The sequence below is a fragment of the Bos javanicus genome, chromosome 19 (genome assembly GCF_032452875.1).
Source record: "Bos javanicus breed banteng chromosome 19, ARS-OSU_banteng_1.0, whole genome shotgun sequence".
NCBI classification, from domain to species: Eukaryota; Metazoa; Chordata; class Mammalia; order Artiodactyla; family Bovidae; genus Bos; species Bos javanicus.
The window spans coordinates 50537246-50561709 of record NC_083886.1 but is presented as its reverse complement, the minus strand read 5'-3'; the positions used below and the strand labels follow the sequence as shown (position 1 = coordinate 50561709).

The 24464-nt window shown below is 37.3% G+C and overlaps 1 protein-coding gene across 18 annotated transcripts in view; it reads left to right on the top strand.

Annotated features, from left to right (window-relative positions):
- Positions 1-24464, top strand: part of BPTF (bromodomain PHD finger transcription factor) — a 133218-nt gene that overhangs the window by 47539 nt on the left and 61215 nt on the right. For 10 of the 18 annotated variants that reach the window (XM_061392390.1, XM_061392388.1, XM_061392386.1 and 7 more), the window contains exons 3-6: positions 8074-8297; positions 14295-14504; positions 15060-15248; positions 21436-21624. In XM_061392390.1, coding sequence (XP_061248374.1) covers positions 8074-8297; positions 14295-14504; positions 15060-15248; positions 21436-21624 — 812 coding nt within the window. Of the gene's footprint in view, positions 1-8073; positions 8298-11383; positions 11599-14294; positions 14505-15059; positions 15249-21435; positions 21625-24464 lie in introns of those variants that run through there. The other 8 variants (XM_061392389.1, XM_061392385.1, XM_061392375.1 and 5 more) reach the window with 7 other exon arrangements.

The window sequence follows — 24464 nt, the reverse complement described above, 5'->3', positions numbered from 1 at the left end:
TTCTTGATAAATCAACATCTGTATGTAAAGTGAAGTGAAGTGAAGTGAAGTTGCTCAGTCGTGTCGGACTCTTTGCGGCCCCGTGGACTGTCGCCCACCAGGCTCCTCTGTCTATGGGATTCTCCAGACGAGAATACTGGAGTGGGTTGCCATTTCCTTCTCCAGGGGATCTTCCCAACCCAGGGATCAAACCCGGGTCTCTTACATTGCAGGCAGACGCTTTATCCTCTGAGCCACCAGCAACACTCAGACAAGGAGAAGAGAAGACTCATTGAATGTGGTTAAATAAAGTGCAAACCTTTGAAATTACAGGAGTCGAAGGACTCAAGAAGGTTCCTGTGGGTGGATTTGTGATACATCAATGAGATGAAATAATCTGCTTTTCTAAATTGGACACTAAAATTCTTCTGTATGTATGTTTGGCTGCATTGGGTCTTAGTTGCGGCACACAGGCTCTTTATTGTGCGGCATGAGGGTTTCTCTCTAGCATTGGTGCATGGACTTAGTTGCCCTGCAGCATGTGGGATCTAGTTCCCTGAAGAGCGATCAAACCCTCATCTCCTGCATTGGAAGGCAGATTCTTAACTACCTGACCACCAGGGAAGTCCCAGTGTAATATGTAATAATAATAATAATTTATTATTATTATTTAATAATTACATATTTGGCATTGAAACTATTCACTTACATTTATTTGTTTTAAAAGCTTTAATCATAGTCCCTCAAATTTCCTTTCTTAATGATAATAAAGTACACAAAATTTAATGGAAGATTTCAGATGAATTAGGATAGTATCTTTTTTCATGTGTTGTGACATTTTGACTATTTTCTTTGTAAAGTCCGATACAAAGATTTCAGTATCATTGTTAATGAGAGTCATTCTTTGTCAATAATTTGAATAAATGTGAAAGATTTTACATCTTTTTCAAAGTTAGATCAAAACAGTTTCCATTTAAGCGCCCCCTTGTGGTAGATTATATGTGGACTCCTGATGAAAAGTTTTGAAACAATGTAAATTGCTCAGGTTATGTAGAGATTTGGTGTATGCTTTCCGGGAAAGTCCAGAAGCTTAAAATGATGAATCAGTGGACCTGTTGTCCAAGGGGTTATGTCTGAAACAAAGTCTGGGGCAGTAATCACTCGTGTTTTTTTGGCTGAGGCTTGCGGGATCTCAGTTTCTCCACCCGGGAGTGAACCCTCGCCCCCTGCGGTGGAAGCGCAGTCTTAACCTCTGGACCCCCACGGAAGTCCCAGTGAACACTTTTTCACTGTAATGCTAGTATTTTATAGACATTAAGTTTTCCTATTATTGCTTTTATTTAATAGTCATTTAAAATGTTATTTGGATAGGTTAGTGAATAAAAGTTCTTACACATGAGTTTATAGTCTACCTGAAGAACCAAGATATTGAGCAAACAATTTAGAGATCAGTTCCAGTCTGATATTTAAGAGGGCCAATCTTTCTTAAATATTGTTTTCATTCTACCAATCCTTTGCTCTGAAATTGGGGCTTTTAATAAAGTAGGAAGTACCAGATTAGATTAGCACCTTTTCCTCTCCTTTCTGGATAAAATTACCTTGAACATAGCATTTTAAAGCTCAGCATTTTTTCACTTTCCAGAACTAATATATCCTTTTTAACCTGTACAGCTTTCTACCTGTACCTCCCCATTCCAGCCATAAGCTGCCGATTTACTGGCTGACTCAGTTGCCATCAGACCTAACACGTGTAACCCTTCTGCCCATGTCCAGTTCTGCGTATCCAGCAGCCTCTTGGACAAGCCCACATAGCAGGCGCCTCAGATGCACCATGTCTGAAGCTGATGCATCACTTGCCCGCATTAGCTGCCTTTCGCTCAGTGTTACTGTCTTAGTGATGGGATCACCATCCTGCCTGCTGCTCAAGCTAGAAACCTGGAAATGGTTTCCTGTCCTGTGTTGTTTTTTTATACCTTGTAATTATCTCTTCAGTATTGGATCTCTTTCTCTGCATTCTCACTGTCAGCATCATCTCAATTACATTAGTTGAGTTGTCTCCAAACCGGTCTGTGTGTGACTCCCCATTCCCCAGTTGTGTTTTGTGTTCCATAGTTGGACTGTTTTTAAAACAGCCCCTCTGGTCAGGTCTCCTTTACCCTCAAGTTGAAAAACTTTTCAATTACATGCTTTCATGCTTGCCCTTAACAGAAAGTTTGTAGATCTCTAGTTTTGTATATTCTCTAACTTTGTTGTTATTCAGTCACTAAGTCCTGTCTGACTCTCTTGTGACCCCATGGGCTGCTTCCTGCCAGGCTCCTCTGTTCATGGAATTCTCCAGACAAGAATACTGGAGTGGGTTCCCATTTCCTTCTGTAGGGAATCTTCTGATCCAGGGATTGAACCTGCGCCTCCTACATTGCAGATTCTTTACCAGTGAGCCACCGGGGAAGCCCTATTCTCTTGCTTCCCACCACCCAAAACAAAATAAATAAAAAGCACCCAGGCAAACAAAAAAACTCAAAGCCTTTCTACTAACTTATCTTTCAAGTCAGCCTATATATGCCATTTCCTAGAGCTTTCCCCCTGAAATTCTCTCCCACTTGCACCCTGAGACAACTTTAAAAAGAAAAAAAAAAAAACCCACACTCCACTTTAATTATTTGTTTTAAGGTAGATATCATATACTTCATAAGATGATCAAAATAGTAGCAACCCTGCATACTGCACCTACTATATGCTGTCAGTGTTTGAAGCACTTTACATTTTTAATTTATTTAATCCTCACAGCAGCATTTTGATATATAAATACTGTCACTCCCATTTTACAGATGGAGAAGTTGAGGCATCGCAAGGTTAAATAATTTATCCGGTATGATACTTCTAGCAAGTGGCAGAATCAGAATTCAGTCCCAGGCATTCTAACCCAGAATGTGTGCTCTTAACCTGCTTGGGCTGCCTTTGGTCTCTGAATCTTGAGCTGCATTAGTTTGCTCGGACGGCTGTAACAAAAGTATAGTGAGAAATTCACATTCTAATCGTTGTGGAGGCTAGAAGTCTAAAATCAAGGTGTCTGTGGGGCTGTGCTCCCTCCAGAGGCGCTAGGAAGGAATCCTTTGTTTGCCTTTTCCATCTTCTAGTACCTGAGGTGTTCCTTGGCTTATGGTAGCACAATTCCAGTTTCTGCCAACCTCTGTGTTTTTAAGATAGGCCTTTTCTGTCAAGTGGCCCAAGATTCTTCCAGCCTTTTCCCATTACCCAGTTCCTAAGCTGCTTCCACGTTTTTAGGTATTTGTTCCAGCAGGACTTTGATTTCCCAGTATCCAGATCTGTTTTGGTTCCCTAGGGCTGCCGTAACCTATTGACATAAGTTGAGTTGTTTAAAGCAACAGGAATTTATTCTGTCACGATTCTGGGGCTGAGAGTTTGAAATCCACGTCAGCAGGATTGTTTCTTTCGCCTTTCTCCTAGCTTCTGGGTGGTTGCTGGCTGCCCTTGGCATTTCCCAGCGTACAGACTGGCACATCACTCAGATTTCTGCCTCTGTCTTCACATCACCTTCTCCATGTGTCTCTTCGAATCTTCTCCTCTTTCAAGGATAGCAGTCATTTGATTTAGGGCTCACCCAAATCCAGGATGATTTCATCTCAAGATCCCTAGATAATTACAGGTGCAAAGACTGTATTTCCAAATAAGGTCACGTTCTGTGGTCTCAGGTGGACACGCATCTCTGTGGGGTACTAGTCAACCCACCACACTAGCGTTCCTTACTCTTAGTTTCTGTGGGTTTGTTTAGAAATGAAACTCAAAATTTAACTGTTAGTCATTAACCTCTTATCTTGCCTAAGTAGAAGCCAAACAGACTTTAAAAAAACACAGGCATAGAATCTGGAAACTTGCGCTTAATTTGCATTTTTGGCAAATATTTTCGTTCCAGCCTGTCCTTCCCCACCAGCCTGTGAGCTCCTTGAGCTGATCAGTGACTTCACGGAAGCTGGGCCAGTTTAGGGGTGCAGAAGGAGCATTGCAGAGACAGAGCTTCTGTAGAAAACAGGTTATAACCCCATAAACAGATACACCTACAAATTGATGTATATTCCTACAGGAAAGCTGTTGTCACCTTTACAATTAGAAGAAATAATCTTGGTTATTTAAATTGTGTAAATGTGCCCAAGTACATCAATATTAAAACAACTTTTCTTTGAAAGCATTTGCCATTATTGTTCACTCAGTTTTACTACTTTATGCTTTTGATGAATTTATCCTCCCTACAGCCTCAAGAAGAAAAAAAAAAAAAGTGTTGAGTATTATCTTTGATGAGCAGAATAAAAAATAGGGCTATTTTTAGCAGGACATTGACAAAGTGTACATTTAGGGGAAGAATATCAGTGTAGTGAAAACTGGAAAACGTGCTGTGTGAGAAATGATTAAAGTATTTTATCATTTAAGATACAAAGAAAAGAAAAAAGTGGTAAAATTATAGATGTGAAAGAGTTGAAGGACTGTGTGGAGGAGGTGTTAGATTCATTTCAGAGAATTCTAGCAGAATGGGTTGATGGAAATACTAGGTATGTGTGTCTTCTCTTAAAAGGGAAAAAGCTTTTTAATAGCGCAGTTTCAATCTAGAATGGACTGCCACTGTTACAAAGTTGTGAATTCTCTCTTAAGATGAAAATTAAGTGTTCTCTGTTAAGATGGAAACTCTGCAAATGCCGGCATGGGCTGATTTAGTCATCCGATAGGGACCCTTTGAGTAGCTTGTGAGTTGCTTAAGTTTGTTCTCATCTCATTCTTATGCTCATAAATTGTATTTCTACCCCCAAAATGTTTTTATGTAGACTATTTTTCTTGTTCCATTGAAATTTGTAGATATTTCTGTATCGAGAAAAAAGCAAACAGGTAAGAAAAAAATTTGATAACAGAGGAATAAAATTTATAACAGAGGAAAACTCCTTCAGATTGGTTTCTTAGAAAATGATTAGGTTGTCCCGTAACTCTTGTGCTTGGTCCAAGCTTGCTGTGTCCTTTCTGATTTGATGTGTGTGCGTGCTAAGTCACTCATTCGTGTCTGACTCTCTGCAACCCCATGGACTGTAAGCCACTAGGCTCCTCTGTCCATGGGATTTCCCAGGCAAAAATACTGGAGCAGGTAACCATTTCCTACTCCACAGGCTCTTCCTGACCCAGGGATTGAACCTGTGTCTCCTGCTTTGGCAGGTGAATTCTTACCACTGAGCCACCTGAGAATGTTTTTGTTATGGTATTGCCTTTGGAAAGCTTTTTATTTATTTATTTTTGGCTATGTCCCATGGCTTGTGTGCACCTAGTTCCCCAACCAGGGATTCACCCTGGGTCCTCAGCAGTGGAAGCACAGGGTCCTAGTGACTGGACCACCAGGGCATTCCCTGTTAATCTTTTCATTAGCAGATTCTGACATCTTTAGCATTTTAAATTGCAGTAGACCATTGTTTTCATTCAGTCATAAGAAGTCAGTAAAAATACCTATTGTAAAGTAAAATCCAGAGCAGCTTAAAAAAAATGATTTTCAGAAATTTTTGTGAAAAGCCTCTATCAGAGATATAGATCCTATGTCGGTAGATGCCTATTTGAAAAAGCAAAGCTAGGTAACGGGGACCCTTTATTAAACCTTTTTTCTTAAAAATTTTTGTTAAGTTTGATATCCTTTTATTTATCCATGATTTAATATATCCTTTCTTCAAAACTATTGAATGTCTCATTCCTGGAGTTCTACATTTTAATTTATTTACTACCTTACCTTATTATTGTTACTACTAGTAACAATAATATTTTCTATTTATTGGTCATTATGGCTCAGACAATAAAGAATCTGTCTGCAGTGCAGAAGACACAAGAGACTTGGATTTGATTCCTGGGTCGGGAAGATCCCCTGAAGTAGGAAATGGCAATCCACTCAAGTATTCTTGCCTGGAAAATTCCATGGATGGAGGAGCCTGGCGATGTACAGTCCATGGGGTTGCAAAGAGTCGGACACGACTGAGCCACTAACACTGCACTTGTCAATGATGTTCCAGGCACTATAACACTTAACTCTAATAAGATGCCTTATCAGAATACCTTTATTTGCTTTATAATATCTCACAGTGACCCTCAAGACAGGTCCTGTTATCCCCATGTGCCAGTGAGGTGAATAAAACGGCTCAGACACTCAGAGAGGTTGTGTCTTGTCCACGTTCACATATCATAAGCGACTGAGCTCATTTAAAGCCAGATCTTTCTTAAAGTCCTCTTTTTTCAGCTCCATCAGTTTGCCTTTGAGCAAGTAGAAAAGTTAGACTTGTTCTTGTCAGCTACTTCATACATACTCCTGATTAAAAAAAATTTTTTAATTGAAGCATGATTGCTTTACAATATTGTGTCGGTTTCCGCGTACATCACCATGAATCAGCCACGAGTGTACATATGTCCCCTCCCTCCTGAACCCCGCTCCCATCTCCCTCTCCATCCCACCCCTGTAGGCCGTCACAGCACTGAGTTGAGCTCCCTGTGTGACACAGCAGATTCCCACTTGCTGTCTGTCTTGCATCTGGTAATTATGTGTTTCCGTGCTATTCTTCCAATTCGTCCCACCCTCAATGAACTTATACAGAAACTGTGGTACGTATATACAATGGAATATTGCTCAGCTATAAAAAAGGAGCACATTTGAGTCGGTCCTAATGAGGTGGATGAACCTAGAGCCTATTATACAGAGTAAATAAGTCAGAAAGAGAAAGACAAGTATTGTATATTAATGCATGCCTATGGAATCCTGAATTCTTTTGAATGAGAGAAGAACTGCCCTCACATATGTTTCTTAAAAGTCTGGTGCTAGACATTAATTTGCCTTGTGTTTTTAATCAGTGACTATTCGTGTGCAAGTGTCTGCCTCCATTGAAAGTGAATGGCATGTTTAGAAAGATTTAAGCAGGACAGGAAGCTGCTCTGCTCTTTTCCAGTTTGAGCTTTGATTGTCCACAGGCAAGGAAAGCGATGAGATGTTGTCACTCAATTGAGATGATTCCTTCAAGGACCAAAATTTAACAAAGCATTTCCACCATTTTGGTGGAAATGTTTCTAAACTGTAGTATAACATGATCCTGCTCTGTACCTGTCAGGTACTGAACAGAGTTTAAATATTTCTGGTTAAAGTTCTCTGCATGCTATTGTTACAAGTGATGGTCTTAATGTTGATTGAAGTGTCACCAAGACCATCCTCCACCAAGTACTCACACACTCTGAGTTTTAAGGTCCTATTTCTGAGTGTCATGTTTTTAGAAATCTTTCTTTGTTGCTGTATTCTTCTCTTCCCACTACTACAAGCTACATTTATCTACATTTACTATATTTTATCCTAAGCTGTTGTGGGCTAGGTTCAGTTTAGTTCAGTTGGTCAATCATGTCCAACTCTTTGTGACCCCATGGACCTCCCTGTCCATCGCCAACTCCCGGAATTTACTCAAACTCATGTCCATTGAGTCGGTGATGCCATCCAGCCATCTCATCCTCTGTCGTCCCCTTCTCCTCCTGCCCCCAATCCCTCCCAGCATCAGGGTCTTTTCCAATGAGTCAGTTCTTCACATCAGGTGGCCAAAGTATTGGAGCTTCAGCTTCAGCATCAGTCCTTCCAATGAATATTCAGGACTGATTTCCTTTAGGATGGGCTGATTGGATCTCCTTGCAGTCCAGGGGACTCTCAAAAGAGTTCTCCAACACCACAGTTCAAAAGCATCAATTCTTCGGCGCTCAGCTTTCTTTATAGTCCAACTCTCACATCCATACATGACCACTGGAAAAACCATAGCTTTGACTAAATGGACCTTTGTTGGCAAAGGAATGTCTCTGCTTTTTAATATGCTGTCTATGTTGGGCTAGGACATCAAAATAGAAGTTCAAGTAAAATGAGTACCTTGAATTTGAATGAAACTTGACGATCTCTTGTGAATAAGTGTTAATAAATTGAACTTTAGTGTGCAGTCTTTGTGTTATGTATTTTAACTTTCACTGCATAGATAAAATTGTCAGATAAGTGCCATTATGTCTAACATATAAAGTGTTTTTGTGCTTTTTCTTAAACAGAGAAGAAGATACAGAAAATGAAAATGAAAAGAAAATTTGGTACTACAGCACAAAGGTCCAACTTGCAGAATTAATTGACTGTCTAGACAAAGATTACTGGGAGGCAGAGCTCTGCAAAATTCTAGAAGAAATGCGTGAAGAAATCCACCGGCACATGGACATAACTGAAGACCTGACCAATAAAGCTCGTGGCAGTAACAAATCCTTTCTGGCGGCAGCTAATGGTGAGTGGGAAATTCTTCTCATTTTACTTTTTGTTAGATTTTACTTTTTGAGATAAACTCTAGGTGTGAAATAACTACAAAATTTAAAAATGTATTAAAATTTTCAAGTATGACTATTTTACTTTAATTCTTTATAATATTTTCCCAATAGAACCTTGTTCATCCTAATTTAAATTAGAGACCCTGTACATTTTAGTGTTTGGTACCGTGTCTTACTCGTTACTGATATTCCACAAATTATATTTGTTTTTTAATTCACAAATTTTATTAATAAACCTTTTAGGGAGTCCTGTTTTTAATTATGAGAAATGGTGTTCCTTTAAAATTTACTCTTTGGCTTCTTTTTTTTGTTTGTTTGTTTGTTTTTTCTTTAATAGAAAATTATTTAATTAGTATACATGTGTTCCCCATCCTGAACCCTCCTCCCTCCTCCCTCCCCACACCATCCCTCTGGGTCGTCCCAGTGAACTCTCAATTTTAGAATAATTTTAGAGTTACAGAAAAGTTGCTAAGATAGCATGGAGGGTTTTTCGCATACCCTGCGGTAGACTTCCCTTATTATCAGCATCTTACATCCTGGCTCAGCTGGTGAAGAATCTGCCTGCAATGCAGGAGACCTGGGTTTGATCCCTGGGTTGGGAAGATCCCCTGGAGAAGGGAAAGGCTACTCACTCCAGTATTCTGGCCTGGAAAATTCCATGGACTGTATAATTCACGGGATCGCAGAGAGTCAAACAACTGAGCGACTTTCACATTAGTGTGGTGTGTTTGTCATCACTAATGAACCAGTGTTGATATATTTAATAACTTATATCTATACTTTATTCAGATTTCCTCAGTTCTTATCTAACGTCCTTTTTCTGTCTCATGATCCCTTCCAGGACACCACACTCTATTTAGTCATCCTGTCTCTCTAGGATGTCACAGGTTTTCAGATTTTCCTTATTATTGATGACCTGGACAGGTTTTGAGGATTGCTGGCCAGGGACTTAAAAGAATGCCCTCAACATGGATTTGTCTTGTGTTCTTCTTAGAGTTAGCCTTGTGTTGTGTATTTGGGGAGGAAGACCACAAAGATGAAGTGCCCTCCTCGTCATCTTATCCAGAGTACCTGCCACCAGCATGATTTATCACCAGTGATATTAACTTGGGTCATCTGATTGAGGCAGTATTTGTCTGGTTTCTCTCTTGTAAAATTACTCCTCCCACCCATACTATGGTTTGGGGGAGAGAGTCACTGTGCATAGCCCACTTAGGCCATCGGGAGTCACAGTCCACCTCCTTGAGGGAGCATTGATCTACATACGTTATTTGGATTCCTGCACAGATTTGTGTATTCTTATTTATTTATTCAGTCGTGTATATCAGGACTCATGGATATATATTTTACACTTTGCGTCATATTTTGATTGCTGCTGCTGCTGCTAAGTCACTTCAGTCATGTCCGACTCTGTGTGACCCCAGAGACGGCAGCCCACCAGGCTCCCTCGTGCCTGGGATTCTCCAGGCAAGAACACTGGAGTGGGTTGCCATTTCCTTCTCCAATGCATGAAAGTGAAAAGTGAAGGTGAAGTCACTCAGTCGTGTCCATCTCTTTGTGACCCCATGGACTGCAGCCTACCAGGCTCCTCCATCCATGGGATTTCCAGGCAAGAGTACTGGAGTGGGGTGCCATTGCCTTCTCTGATTTTGATTACTACCTTATTTATTTTGCTGCTCAGTGTTTTTATTTTTATTCCCTGCTTTGTAACAAATAATGAATTATATGACATTTTAAAAAAGTAAATAGTACAGGGACTTCCCTGTACTTCTTCAAAAACTAGTAGATTTAGTTAACAAGAGTTATATTTATTCATATCTGGTAGTTGAAAGTATCTTTTATCATTAGATCTGGGTTTTTTTAATGTGTATTTTTTTCCATCAGATAAGTTTTACTCATCAGAATTCTTTGGGGAGGTTGATAATTGTACTAATATAATTAAGAGGATTACTTCCCCTCTTAATTTCCTTTTATGGATCCCAGCATTGCAATTGACAAATCCCTTTTTACTCTCTTGCAGTCTCAGCTTTTAGTATAGTAATAATGAGCCATGCTGTCCCCTAAAAAGCAACGTGGAATGTGTTTTTATCAGGTGTTGAATTAGAAATATTTTCTAGAGTGAACTCATCTGTGTACAAAATTATATATATAGTAGTATCATCTTAATCATGGGCTTCCCTGGTGGCTCAGTCGGTGAAGAGTACTCCTGCAGTGCAGGAGACCCAGGTTCAATCCCTGGGTCAGGAGGAATCCCCTGGAGAAGGGAATAGCTACCCACTCCAGTATTCTTGCCTGGAGAATTCCATGGACAGAGGAGCCTGGCAGCTACAGTCCACGGGGTCGAAAGAGTTGGACACGACTGAGCGAGTAACACTTCCTCATCTTAAGTAAAGAACAAAGCCAATATAGAAATGGATAATTAAAATGTTTAGTGGTCTGACTGGGGGGAATGTCAAGCTGAAAATGAATTTGTGGAGGAATTGGTTACTTTCATTTGAATTACCGTGTGATGGAGCACTACACATTGGAGAATGTATGAGGTACCATGCCAAAACAGTACCTGGGTTATTGAGGTACTTAAATTCTCTTCCTCTGAATAATCAACTGGGTGAATAATCAGCTTTTATCACTAAAAAATAACTAATTAGCATAGTAGGATTATAGTTACTTTCTGTTTTATATTTTTCAAATTTCCTACAATAAGCATGTTATATTTCATGTAATTCAGCCTGTGATGTACTTTTAAAAATCAGTTAAACCTTTTGTAATAATCAGAAATAGAGCTTTGAGCATTAGGGCGCAATATATTCTTAGAGATATGTGGCCACACCTTGTGGACAGCTACCCTCTTAGTACAGCTGAATTTAATTTAAATAAGGTAAAGTGTACCTTGAATTTAATGGTGAGATCTAGACAACAAGTGACATTTTTCTTCTCTTTTTTCTCCCCCCTTCCCCTTTTTTTTGCTAAGGTACAACCAACCTGGTACTAAAGGTGGAGGGATTCACAAGAATTGAAAATTGATGGGGAAGAGAAGGGGAAACTAACATTTTTGAGTACCTACTGTGGGCCAGGTGTTCATCTAGATGTTATACAAGCCTTTAATCCTCTCAGCAACTTTCTAAGGAATGTATTGGCAATGAATTAAACATTCAGATAGAAGAATTTCCTATTAAAACACCGATCTGCCACCATTATCTTTATTTGCTCTCTCTGGGAACCAAAATCTTGGCTATAATAGTTTAGGAGCATCCAGTCCAGGTAAATACCTAAAATAATATCTAGTGGTGTTCTTTAATTGGGGGTTTTATGAGATTAAAGAAAACAGACTACTGGGCTCCTGAAATAGCCAAGAATAATTTACAGTATCTTATCAATGATCTCAGAATCCCAGCTTATCCTTATGACTTTTCTTTTTTAACCTCACAAATAGCATAAATCCTTTCACATTTTCATCTCTCTGGTTGTTATATACATATATGTCCACTTCAGGAGAGTTTAATTCAGTTTTTTGGTGGGTTTTTTTTTTTTCTGAATATTTTTTCTGTTTTTTTCCCCTCATATTTTTGAAATTGTCAAATATACAGAAAGTTAAAAGAATTATCCAGTACATAAGCCTACCATCTAGATTCTAAAATTTATTATGTATTTGTAACTGTAAATAGTTTGTTTTATCATATACCCTTTTGGTGATTGTGTTTTGTAATGCTTTATTCTGCTTGTTTGAAAGAAGTTTATTTTTGGAATAAATTTTTTTTCTGAGAGGAGATGACTTTTAATATTTGGTAGGTTAATTCTATTTAATTTTGAAATATTCCTGCAAAGTATAGACTACTATACATGTTTATTGAGGATGCATATTTATTACAGATCAGATACAACCTAGACCAATTATTTCTTCTGTCACCCCCTTAATATTTTTTTTTTCCCCTCCCCACTTTTTTGGTGTGTTTCTTTTAAGGCTGTGAGTACTGTAGGTCTTGAGCTGAAAATACAGACATATACACTGATAATTATTTGTATACTTGATCGAGTGGATAACAGGATAGACTATTAAAATTAGAACCTTTATAGAAAGGTTGACCTTTGGTCATCCTACCTGTGCTTTCTACCTAATTTAGGTGATCTGATTTATAGTTGTTTTTTTTTTAACTCTATCCTCATTATGTGGCAGGGTGGAAGTTGGTTGAATGTGTAACACTTTGATCAGGATGGAGCTATATTTTAAAGTAAGAAATAATATGGCTCTAAGAAAAGCAGGTAATTGGTGAATAAATTTTTTTTCCAAATAAAAAGTTCTTTTCACAGTAATTGAGATACTTCCATTGTTTAGTGTATATAGCACGAGTAAATGCATTAGGGTTAATAGGAACTGAAAGCAGTGTAGATGTATAGATAGGTAACAGGATATAAGGAAATGATGTAAAAAAAAGGATCCTGGGGTGATGGTGAAGACAGAAAATATATGTATTAGAATTCCTTCTGTTTGAAATTGTCCTATAGCTGACTTAGATGTTTCTATCATCACTGACTTAGAATTCTTATAGGATTTAGGAGCAGCGAAGGTGAGAGAAAGAGAGTAAGGAATTAACTCCAGCCATCTCAAAGATAATCTTTTAAGCAGAGAGGTCAGTGTTTTTCAGTGATGACTTTACAAGGTTTTTCTAATCCTAGGAAACCTACAATTTAGGAAACACGGATGAAAATGAAGGTAGAGAACATTTAAAGAAAGGAAATGTAAACAAAGAAATTTAAAAATCCCAAAAGAGGTACCATGGGTGCCCAGCTTTGGCGTTAATGTTTCTTCTTGTTCACAAACACTATTTCTCATGGGAGTACAGTTTAGCAATTCTGAAACTGGTTTACTGTGAATAGGGTTAACCAAATAAATAGATAAATTGTAATGAAAGCAACTTCTGTCAGACAGTGAATTTACAAAAAAACAACAGATCCATGCTTGAATGAACCACACACGTACTCCCCGCTACACACAGACAGATACAGAAATAATAAAGATGTATATATACGTAGGTTAATATACGTATATACATTCCCTGGGTCTGTGGTGACGAGAGAAGCAGTGACACCCCACTAGTAAGAAGAACACATAGTGCCTAGATCACGACTTCTAAATCTCTTTCTCCAATTAAAAAAAAGTCAAGATTCCTTGAGAGGTGGTATATTCTAGGGCTGGGGCAGAGAACACCCAAGGTGAGCCTGGAGCATCTTGTAGTGTTGGAAAGTAAGGAAGGAGGGAAGGGAAGTGTGTTTAAAGGATACAGGACTCCCCTGGAAAAGCTCCCAGTGGCCAAAAGCTGGACCAGTTTGAGCAGCAAAGTAAAACACGATAGTGTTGTATTATGATGTAAAGAACGTCAGTATCCAGGGATCTGTGTTGCTGTTCCTTGTGGTCTGCACCCGTGTTATGGTCTCACTGCACCGAGGTTGAGAGGAAATTAGAGCCATTAGGCGTTAGTGACGTTCAGAAAGCTATGGGATTTCAGATAGAAATGTTTAATGGGCCTTTGTTTTCTTATTTTACGGTGGAGGATTCTTATTTTACGGTGGAGGACCGAAGGTTAAGTAGCCTGCCCAGCTCACGCAGTTAAGGCAGGTCTGTACTAGGTCATGGGTCTCTAGGTTTTTGTCACCGTGCCACACTGCACAGACTGTGGGTCTGTGTCAGCTTACAGTTTTTCTTATATGGCAGAGGATATTACAGTAATCTGTAGCAATCTCAATTTTAAAAGACTGTTTTCTAGCTGTGAAGATAACCAAATTGGTCAAGTTCTCTTAGGTATCAAACTGTTACTGGTAATCTCGATCCTTGTTTCAGAGTTCTTCATGCGTTTAACAAATTTATCTTTTAATAGCTTGTATTGAAACTCTTAAGTAACACTTGTAGTACCTTATACTTGGTAATACGGAAACACAATTTTTTATTTGTTTTATTATAGAAGAAATTTTGGAATCCATAAGAGCCAAAAAGGGAGACATTGATATTGTTAAAAGCCCAGAAGAAATAGACAAGGACAAGAATGAGACTGAGACTAGTAACTCCAAAGATGCTGAGAAAAGCAGAGAGGAATTTGAAGACCAGATTGTTGAAAAAGACAGTGATGACAAAACACCAGATGACGTCGATCCCGAGCAAGGAAAATCTGAGGGTAAAGACATTACTTGGTTAAAAAGAATATTTCATCAGTGTTATTTAGGAAATCTCCAATTTTACTTGCAAAATGAAAATGAGGTGTTTTTTTTTTTTATTACAAACAACTATTTAATTTTACATTTCTAAAGAGATTAGTATATCCTTCCTCCTTATAACATGTATAACCATTGTAATGAGTTTTATATATTGGTGGATTTGCTATGATTTTATATCCACATCTCTATACTTCTTAATAAGGTACGATTTCCCTATGAGATTTGTTGGTGAAAAATCACTGTTTTTCTATCAGAATATACACTTTTGGGTGATAAAAAATGTTCCTTCTTATGTTGACTACTTAAACATTCTTAATAATACCAAATATTCTTAAATACCCTTTGGATTACCTGCTGCAAAAATATCCCAGAATCTAATTGCTTCAGTATGGCCATTGAATAGAAGCCAGGTTTTTTGGTGCTCATTCATTTTCAGTAGATGACTGAATGTGGCCATTTGTCCTCGAGCAATTTTAAAGGGTATCGTTAAAGTTTTGTTGTGCATTTTACTGTAGAGCCAACAGAAGTTGGGGATAAAGGTAACTCTGTGTCAGCAAATCTTGGCGACAACACAACAAATGCTTCTTCCGAAGAGACTGTTCCCTCTGAAGGGAGGAGTCCCATGGGGTGTGTCTCAGAAACCCACGATAGCAGCAACATGGCAGAGAAGAAGGTGGCATCTGAGCTCCCCCAGGACGTGCCAGGTACAGAGGGCAGTGTATCAATGCCTCTGTAATGGGGGGAAGTCCTTCCCTTGAGTAGTGAGAGCTGAATGTCACCTAAAACCTTAAAGTATGTGTTCATCATGCTGCTTGCTTACATCAGTGCCATCCCTGACCGCTAAATTGTCACCTAACATTGGGAGTTTGACAGATGTTCCTGCATTTAGTGCTTGAAACTCATCATAATCTTCATGCTTTTTTAAAGTTCATTTAGCTGTTTTTGTTTAATAGACTTATTTGTATATTTTATCACCAGACCATAGTGGCAGATATTTTGGTTTTAAGTACTCACATGCTAATTGCTCAGTGTTGAATGATTTGACCGTTCCAGTTCTGTATGTACTAACAGATTAATTTTATGTTTGCATGTGGTCATGTAAGTTTCTTTTTAACAACATTTCAAACCATAATATTGTAATAGAAAACCATTGTCATGTATTTTGATATGAAAATGTGAGTTAACCAGTAATACTTTAAGCTTATTAAAATTAATACTCAGAGTAAGTTATATCACATCAAGAATGTTGTTATGCCTTTCCTTTTGCCTTTTTTAAAAAAGAAAAAATTTTATCATAGGAGCTTGATGTATTTTTTTTTTAATGTATTTTTTTAAGAAGGCAAATTAGAAAATTAGATGAGCAAAACAAGAAAATACTGGTGATCCTATGGAAAGTCAGTAATTGTAGTTAATACTGTGATGGAAACCCTGAAAGAGTTCTTTTGTAGTCCTTCTGGTGGAAATGTAGGGATGGCTTATTGTGATTTGAACTTGCAGTTCCCTGGTGACTAAGGATGTTGAACTCCTTTAGTGTGTGTGTGCATGTACGTGCGACTGTGCGCACATGTGCTTCTGTGTGTGTGTGTGTCGTTTGGATACCTTCTGTTTTGAAGTGCCTATCAGTTCTTTTGTTCATTTTCCATGACGTGGTTTCTTTTTTTGTCTGTGGTTATTGCATAGACTGGGCTAGGTTCAGTCCCTCTTCTCTGTCCTGACTGGAAGCAAAAGTTTCTACATTGATTTTTTAAATAATGTTGACCCAATCTCATATTCCTGGAATAAATACAACTTTGTTGTGACATATTTTTGTTCTTAAATATTGTTGCATTCCATTTTTAATATTTTAGAACTTTTGCATCAGCTTTCATGAATGAAATTGACATGTAGTTCTCCTTTTCTGATAATGTCTATGTCAGGATTTGATGCCTAGATTACATTGGCCTTATAAAATGAATTTTTATTTTACAATTTCCCACTTTTCCTTTTGTCTGCAAGGGTTTCTGTGGGTGGGTGTTGTTTATTCCTTAAATGTTTGCTAAAGTCTTTTGGTCCTGGAGTTTTCATTGTGGGAAAGTTATTGTAGATTTCATTTCTTTGGCAGATAGTGAAGTATTCATGTTTTCTGTTGATTTCTTGTGTCAATTTTCTTGTTTTATTTTTCTAAGAATATACCATTTCATTTAAATTTTAAATTTTACTGACATGATAACTGTTTTTAAGTGTCTATAGCATCTGTAGTGATGTTCCCTTTTTTCAATCCAGAAATTGGTTAATCATTTCATGAGACTATTAATTTTTATGAGTCTTTTAAAAAAATAACTTTGGGATTCCTTTTAATTTCTTTTCATTCTTGTGAGTTATTTCTCCCTGCCTTTTTTCCCTGTTAACCATTCTATTGAGTTACAATTGATACACAAAAAGCTGTACATATTTAATGTGTACAACTTGATGAGTTTGGAGATAAAGATGTACCTGTGAAACCATCACTGTAATCTGTGGCATAAACATCTGTCACCTCCAAAAGTTTCTCATACACTCTTTATTAAAATTTTTTCTTCTCACTTAATGGATGCTTTTATAACTTCCTGTCATCAAGGCTATACATTTCCCTCTGTATACTGCTGTAGTTTCATTTCACTAACTTTAATATGTTATTTTGTCTTTATCATTCAGTTTAAAATACTTTCTGATTTCTGTTATATATTTTTTTAATCCATTGCTTATTTAGAAATCTGTTGTTTAGCACCCAGACATTTAGAGATTTGCTAGTTATATTTTTGTTACTGATTTCTGGTTTGACAAACTGGAGTCAGAGAACATTCTGTGCATGATTTAAGATTTGCTGAGGCTTGTTTTGTGGTCCCAACATTTGGTTAATATTGATAAACTATCTCCTATACACTTGAAAGAAAGTGTTAATCACTCAGTCAGGTGTTAGACACTCTGTCGTGTCACTCAGGCTCTTTGCAACACCCTGGACTGTAACCCGCCAGGCTCCTCTGTCCACGGTTCTCCAGGCAAGAATGCTGGAGTGGATTGCCATTTCCTCCTCCAATATGCACTTGAGACATATATTTTTAGTTTTGGGGTACTGTACAGAACAGTTAGGTCAGGGTTTTCAATTGTGTTGTTCATGTCTGTGTTTTTGCTATTTCCTTCCCTCTCTGCAAGATACTTTTAAGTTACTTTTTTAAATGTGTTGCCTTTTTATCTTTCAAATGTTTTTAGTTTTGCATTATATAGTTTGAGCCTGTGTTATTAGGTGCACATAATTTTTATTGTTGAATTAACTTTATCTTTGTGAAATACCCTTTATTGTTAATAATGTTACTAAATACAGTAGCTTTCTTTTGATTAGCATTTGTATTGGATATCTTTTCTAGAATAGAAAGATACTTAAAAATAACCTGAGAATTTAAACTCTTTAAATACATCTACTTTAGAATTTTTTAGAAATACATACATACACATAAATATATACATATATGCGTATGTATATTTATTTATTTCCAGCTGTATTTTGTCACGTCTTGTCAGACAGCACTGTCATTGTCTTACGCTAGATGACATTATGCAAAGGAAGAATTACAAATCTGTGATCTAAAAACTAAAGGCATGAAGCATAAGAAAAATGGACAGATTTCATGATTTCAAGTTGGGTATGATCAGTGATTAGAAAGATTTTATGTAGCTGAGACTGAAGTTTAATCTGAGGTTTGGACTGTATTTTGAGAGAGGTTTGTAGACATCACTTTGAAAAGTTAATCTCTGAATATCTATTCCTCAGATCCTCCCGCCACCGCCCTGCCCCCACCCTCCACCCCGCATCTCTACTTCAAACATTTCACTTCAGCTCATGAAAATGGTTATGTTGCCAAAAATGATGCCTTATAGCAAGTATACTGTTTATTATTCAGCATAACTCCTTTGTAGTTAACAAAAAGCTCAATTTCAGAGTTATACTTTTGTTCTGGATTTTAGATTAGAAACTTTTTATACCAGAGTGTCAATTTTTTCAGTTTATAAGAGAAGAGAGGGGCAAGTCTTTCTAGTATCTTAACCTCAAATGTACTACAGAGAATTTGTATTCAAATCTATAATGCAGACAGCATTTGTTTTTATTTAAGTTATGCCTCTAGATTTAATGCCTGGGACTAAGAAGATAGTAGCAATAGATAAAACTGGCTTTATATCCATAACTATTTAAACTGCTTTGAAAATGTTTCCGTAGACATATTGGAACTCTAGCAACTATAAAGTTGAATAATAAGAACATTTTATTTAATCTGTTTCTTTTGGGATAAAGATAGTACTTTGCTTTAGGTTTTGATTTTATTATCAGGAAATTAGTGGATAGAAGAGGCTGCTGATACTGGATGCTGAACTGATGTATTATGGGTTTACCTCATTGAGTTGATTAATAATAGCTTTTGGAGGTTCTGCAGCAAAATGTTACTCTTTTGTTTCTTTTTTTTTTTTTAACATGTTTGGTTTCAGTTTCTAGTCTGGTTGAAGGAGAGGACAATTGGTGGGTAATAAACCTTCTTTGTGGTGTCTTAAAGCAAATGCTTGAGATTTCTTTAATCTTATAGCCTAATGAAGTAAAGTGGTCAAGAGTTCTAGAACCATTGAAAAACAAAGTCAGAATTCTAAACTGAAATGGAGGAGAACCTAAGGCGAATTAACTTGGGACAAGTTAACAAAAGTGCTGTGTGTTATGAGTTACAGGAGTCCTCAGCTCATTAGCACCTTGAAAGTTTAAACAGATAAATTCTGAGCTCAGTCTTTTCAGGATCAAAATATCTGGGGATAGGATTGATTGCCTATTCTTTTATGATGTACACTCTCTGTAGGATTTTTTGGTGGGTAGTGTTAGGAAATACATATTTCAGAAAAGAAAAAGACCAATTCACATTGACATTTCAAATTCAGATTGATGATTGCATAGTTTTTTTTAACACTTGTATCTTTTTCTTTATACTGAGTGGCTTAGTTCCTAACAACAGTAGCTTAATTATATATTTGCTTTATCCTGATTCAGATGTTAATTAATAATTATATATTATTATTACATTATAATTATCAATATACTGATATGCATTTATAACAGTAATACAAAGAAATGTTTTAAACAGCATAGAATTTCATAATACCAATGTTACTGCTCACAGTAAGATTTCATAATGGCATTTAAGGTTTTTTCAGCTTTTCATCTCTGTACCATATTTCCAGTAAGACTGTATAGTCAAAATTCTGTATTCCAAAGTCACTTGAAATGATTTTTTTCTCTGTGCAGTTATGCCAACAACTTGATGCACAGTTAGACTTTTTTTGTTTCCATTGGTTTTCACTTTTTAGGGGTTGCATTTCTAACTAAATACAAAACATTTACGTGATTCCAAAGTCCAGCTGTGTGTAACTATATCTGTTCAGAGAATTTTCACTTTCATTCCTTCCCTCTGTAGGTAACCATGTTCTTCCTTTCCCTTATAGGTAGCCATTTTTATTAATTTTTCGTTAGTGATTTTTTTTTTTGGTATAGAAAGGAAAAATATATCCATAAATTCATATTTCTCTCCTTTTCTTACATGATGTTGGCATACTCTAAGTGCTCTTCTGCATATTTCTTTATACATTTAATCTTGAGATCAGTTTGTATGTGGATATAATGATCCCCTCAGTCCTTGTTATGGTACGTGGTATTTTACTGTATGTTCCATCTTTTATTCAGCCAGTACCGTATTGATGGGCATTTGCTTTTTCTGGTCTTTTGCCATTATAGTGCTACAGTGAATACCTCTGCAAATAAGCAGTGTAGTGTTTCTGCCCGTGAATTTTGGGATAGATTTATAGACGTGGGATTGCTAGGTTAAGAGTAGTCGCAACTGTAATTTTTCTGGGTATCGTCAATTCCCTTCCATCCACTTGGCACCCTTTTGCCACTCCCACAGCAGTATGTGCAGTACCTCTTAAGCTCCTGCCTCTCTACCTGAGCATAGCATGAGACTTGAATTTTTGGCCCATTTGGTAGCTGGGAGGTAGTTTCTCCATACAGTTTTATTTTGCATTTCTTTTAGTTTTAATTAAATGAGCCTATTTCCATGTTTAAAGGCCATTTTCATTTCTTTTGTCACTGTTCATATAGTTTCCCCATTTTTCTATGAGGTTGTTGGTTTTTTCCTTCAAGACAAAGTTTAGGAACTCATAATATATTACAGATAGTCTTTGTGATACACTGTCAATCACTTTCAGGTGACTGGTATAAAAGCTACCTTAATAGTGGCAAAATGAAATACACAAGGAGGCTCTAGATTTTTGAACTACCAGGAAACGACATTTGAGTTCAAGGCTTTCAGTTCATGGTAGTGTTCATTTTGGTCTTTCAGCAACTACACTCTTATTGATACTGTTAGGTTCTTAAAATTAACAATCACTTAAGCATTACCTTGTAGTTAAATTTGGGGGTATAGAATTCAGGCAGGAAAACCTTAGAGATAAGTAATCCTGTTTAATTCCATTTAGAATACTGTTTGAAGGCTTTTTGAAAAGTAAGAATATAAATTTCTGATTTTGAGGGATTTTCTCCACTAAATTACTTCTGCAGTATCTGGCACATCATAACATAAATTCTGTGAGATAGTTATATCACTTGACTCTGACAGATGGTCTTTGTACTGTGTATTGAGTTAATGCTGAGAGACTTAAAAGACACTTCACAGGGTGTTATTTACAAATTTCTTTTCATACATTGCATTATTCATACATGAGCAGCTTTTTCTTTTTAAAATCTGGCTTTGTAATGCAACCCTAAAACAATTAAATGTCTTTTCTGACAATTAGTTATTTTTGATGTGATTTCCAATTTAAAAATCAGATATTCTATTTTTCTAGAAGAACCTAACAAGACATGTGACAGCAGTAACCCTAGTGCCACCACTGCCTCCATCCAGCCTAACCTGGAGCACAGTAACAGCAGCAGTGAGCTAAGCTCTTCCCAGAGCGAGCCTGCCAAGGCAGCCGATGACCCTGAAAATGGAGAAAGAGAGTCCCATACACCTGTCTCTATTCAAGAAGAGATAGGTAAGGATACACTTCATACAGCGAAAGGAACTTTTTTTTTTTTTAATTTTTAATTTTTTAAAATACAAGTTTGATGGGGGTGGGAAGATTTGGATTTTCTTTCTTTTTTTTTTTTTTTTTTAAGCATAAGTAACACTTGGACTCAGTGCTTTTGTTTTTAAAAAACAAACATATAGGAAAAAAAATTCATCTATTTCACACCCTCTCCCCAAAGGTAACCACCATTAATTGGAATTGTATCTTTCTCCGTGTAGTTACATTTATGTATGTATGCTTAGAAAAAACACTTTTTTTTTTTAATATATAAACGGAATCATTCTGCACGTATTGTCTGCATCTTGCTTTTTCACTCAGTAATACATGTAGGGGTTCTTTTCATGTAATAAATTGAATTTATTCTTTTTAACTGCTGCGTGATATGCCACAGTACAGATGAACCATAATTCATTTACTGTTTCTCTATTAATGGACATCTAGGCTGTTAACAGTTTTTTCCTTATTACAACTAGTGGTGCTTTTTAACATCCTCAACATGTATCTTTGTCTACTTATGTAAGTATTTCTGGCAGTGTAGGTACAGTAAGTGGAATTGCTGGATCATATGGTAGGTACATTTTTAAAATAGTGATGGCTATTGCTTAATTGTACATTAAAAGAAATGTATACTAATAATTTACATATATATGTATTTCTTCACATTTTCACCTTTTGCATTTTGGCCAGTGGTATTTCATGAAAAAATTTGCATATCTGCTTACTAATGTGGTTGAATTTCTTTTCATGTGTTTGCTGAACTTTCTGTGAATTGCTTATTCATGTCTTTTGCTCACTTTTTCCTCTTGACTTTTGATATTCCCCAATGAGTTTTAGGAACGCTTTATGTATTTTGGGTATTAATTTTTTATTTTACCTCTATACTTAAATAGGCATTGCTTGTTTTGTACAGAAAGTTTTTACGTTTTTTTATGCATTTAAATCTATCTTTTTCTTTAGGATTTCTCTGGATTTTGTGTCTTGCTAAGTAAGGAAGACCATCTCTATCCCAGGAACATACATATATTTTACAGTAATTTCACCTAATACTTTATAACTTTGTCTTTAATCCTGCTGGTGTGTAATTTTGTGTATGAGATGGAAATCTATTTTAATTAAAACCTTTTCAATTGCAAGTGACCAAACTAGCTTAAACTAGCTTAAGTGAAAAGGGAATTTAATTAGCTCATGTAATTGGGAAGTCCAAGCCATCATCAGGCATAACTGGACCCCCAGGTATCAAAACTCTTTCCATTTTCCTCTTTCTGTCTCAACTTTTTGGATCTGCATATGTTTGTGTCTTAACCTCGTTCTCTCCTAATACAGACAGGCTTTTCCCAAGTGGCAGGGAAGATGGCCTCAGCGGTTTGTATTCATAAGTTTCCATGGTCTGTGACCCAAAGGCAAGGCCCCTACTTCTGCTCCAAATCAAAAGTGCTTGAGGAAGGAATTTGAGTGGCCTATTGGACATATTGTTCCCACCCTGTGGCCAGGGCAGGCAAGGTATTATGATTGATGGCTCCAGCAAAAGTATATGATTGGAGTGGGGTAGGAATGGTTTTCCAAATAAAGAGAGATGTGAAGTCAGGAAACAGTGAATATCCATAGTTCCACCCTAGCTCAGGACAAGCATGTGTATCCAAACTCAGAAGCGCTTCTGCCTAACATAATGCAAAGGTCTCACCCACAACTGAAAATTGTTTCAAAAACTTCTGTCCCCAAATTACACCTGATAACATTGTATCTAGGATTTCTGTGTATTGTGTGTACTATTTTGATTACATCTGGACGTGGCTTACCTTGATCTTACAATCCATGAGCCAGGTTATGAGTTTTAACTACCTGTAACACTCATTATCCTGATGGTGGACGGTATTCTCCGATAAACCTGGCTGGCATTTTCTGGGACATTCTCCGGGAGGATGGATATGGACAAGATGTGAGAAGAACATGGCAAGATCCCCCTGCTGGAGGCAATCCTGCTTTACCAGCCTAGGTCCACCTGTCAGGGATGGCCTGCTGGAAATTGCTGTAGGTTTGAATAATTATACATCCTGTTTGACAGGTTTGGAGTTTTTTCTGGCAGTCATACCCCTTGTATATTGCTTGGACCCCCAGCTCGTACCTAATGCCCAGAAACTTGGCTCGGGGTACCTGAAGGTAAACCCCCTTCACTTACCCAGTTTGTCTGCCCTAGCCCTCAGGTGAGCAAAGTCTGTATAGCTCCTGCCTCTTGACATCATTAAACAAAGAGTTAGGGAGGCTAGGGTTGAGCAGCTCTGGACTCTGCCTGCAGGCTGCATCACTGTGATTCCCTCCTTTGTAACAGGGAGAATACACCTTTTTGCAGGGTGTAGTAGATAATGACCTCCACTCTTAGCCTTGTTCCCTTTCTCTGTTCCTTCAAGTGTTTCCCCCAGGGATGAATTTTCTGCCTCCTTGCCCTTATTTGCACCAAATTTAGCAAGTGGCAACAAATGGACTCTTGCCTATTGGATCCTTGGCTGTAAATTGAGTGGCTTCAGTTTAAAAAGTGCCACGCTGTTCCCTTTCTGCTTTTAGGAAGTCTGGGCTTGATAAGTGAGGTTTAAAATGTCTTTATTGGAGAACTTCAGTGATGGTCCCAAGAAGTAGCCTCTATAGCTCAACATGACCGTGTCTTGATTTAGTCAGTGGCATTATTGTCTGCTTGGTTTTTCATTTGCGATTGCCACACTTAGTTTTTAAAAACTGAAAAAGGAAAATGAGGTCTTGTTTAACTATCTGGCCAATGGAAATCGGATAGTGATGCAATAGTTTTAGAATAT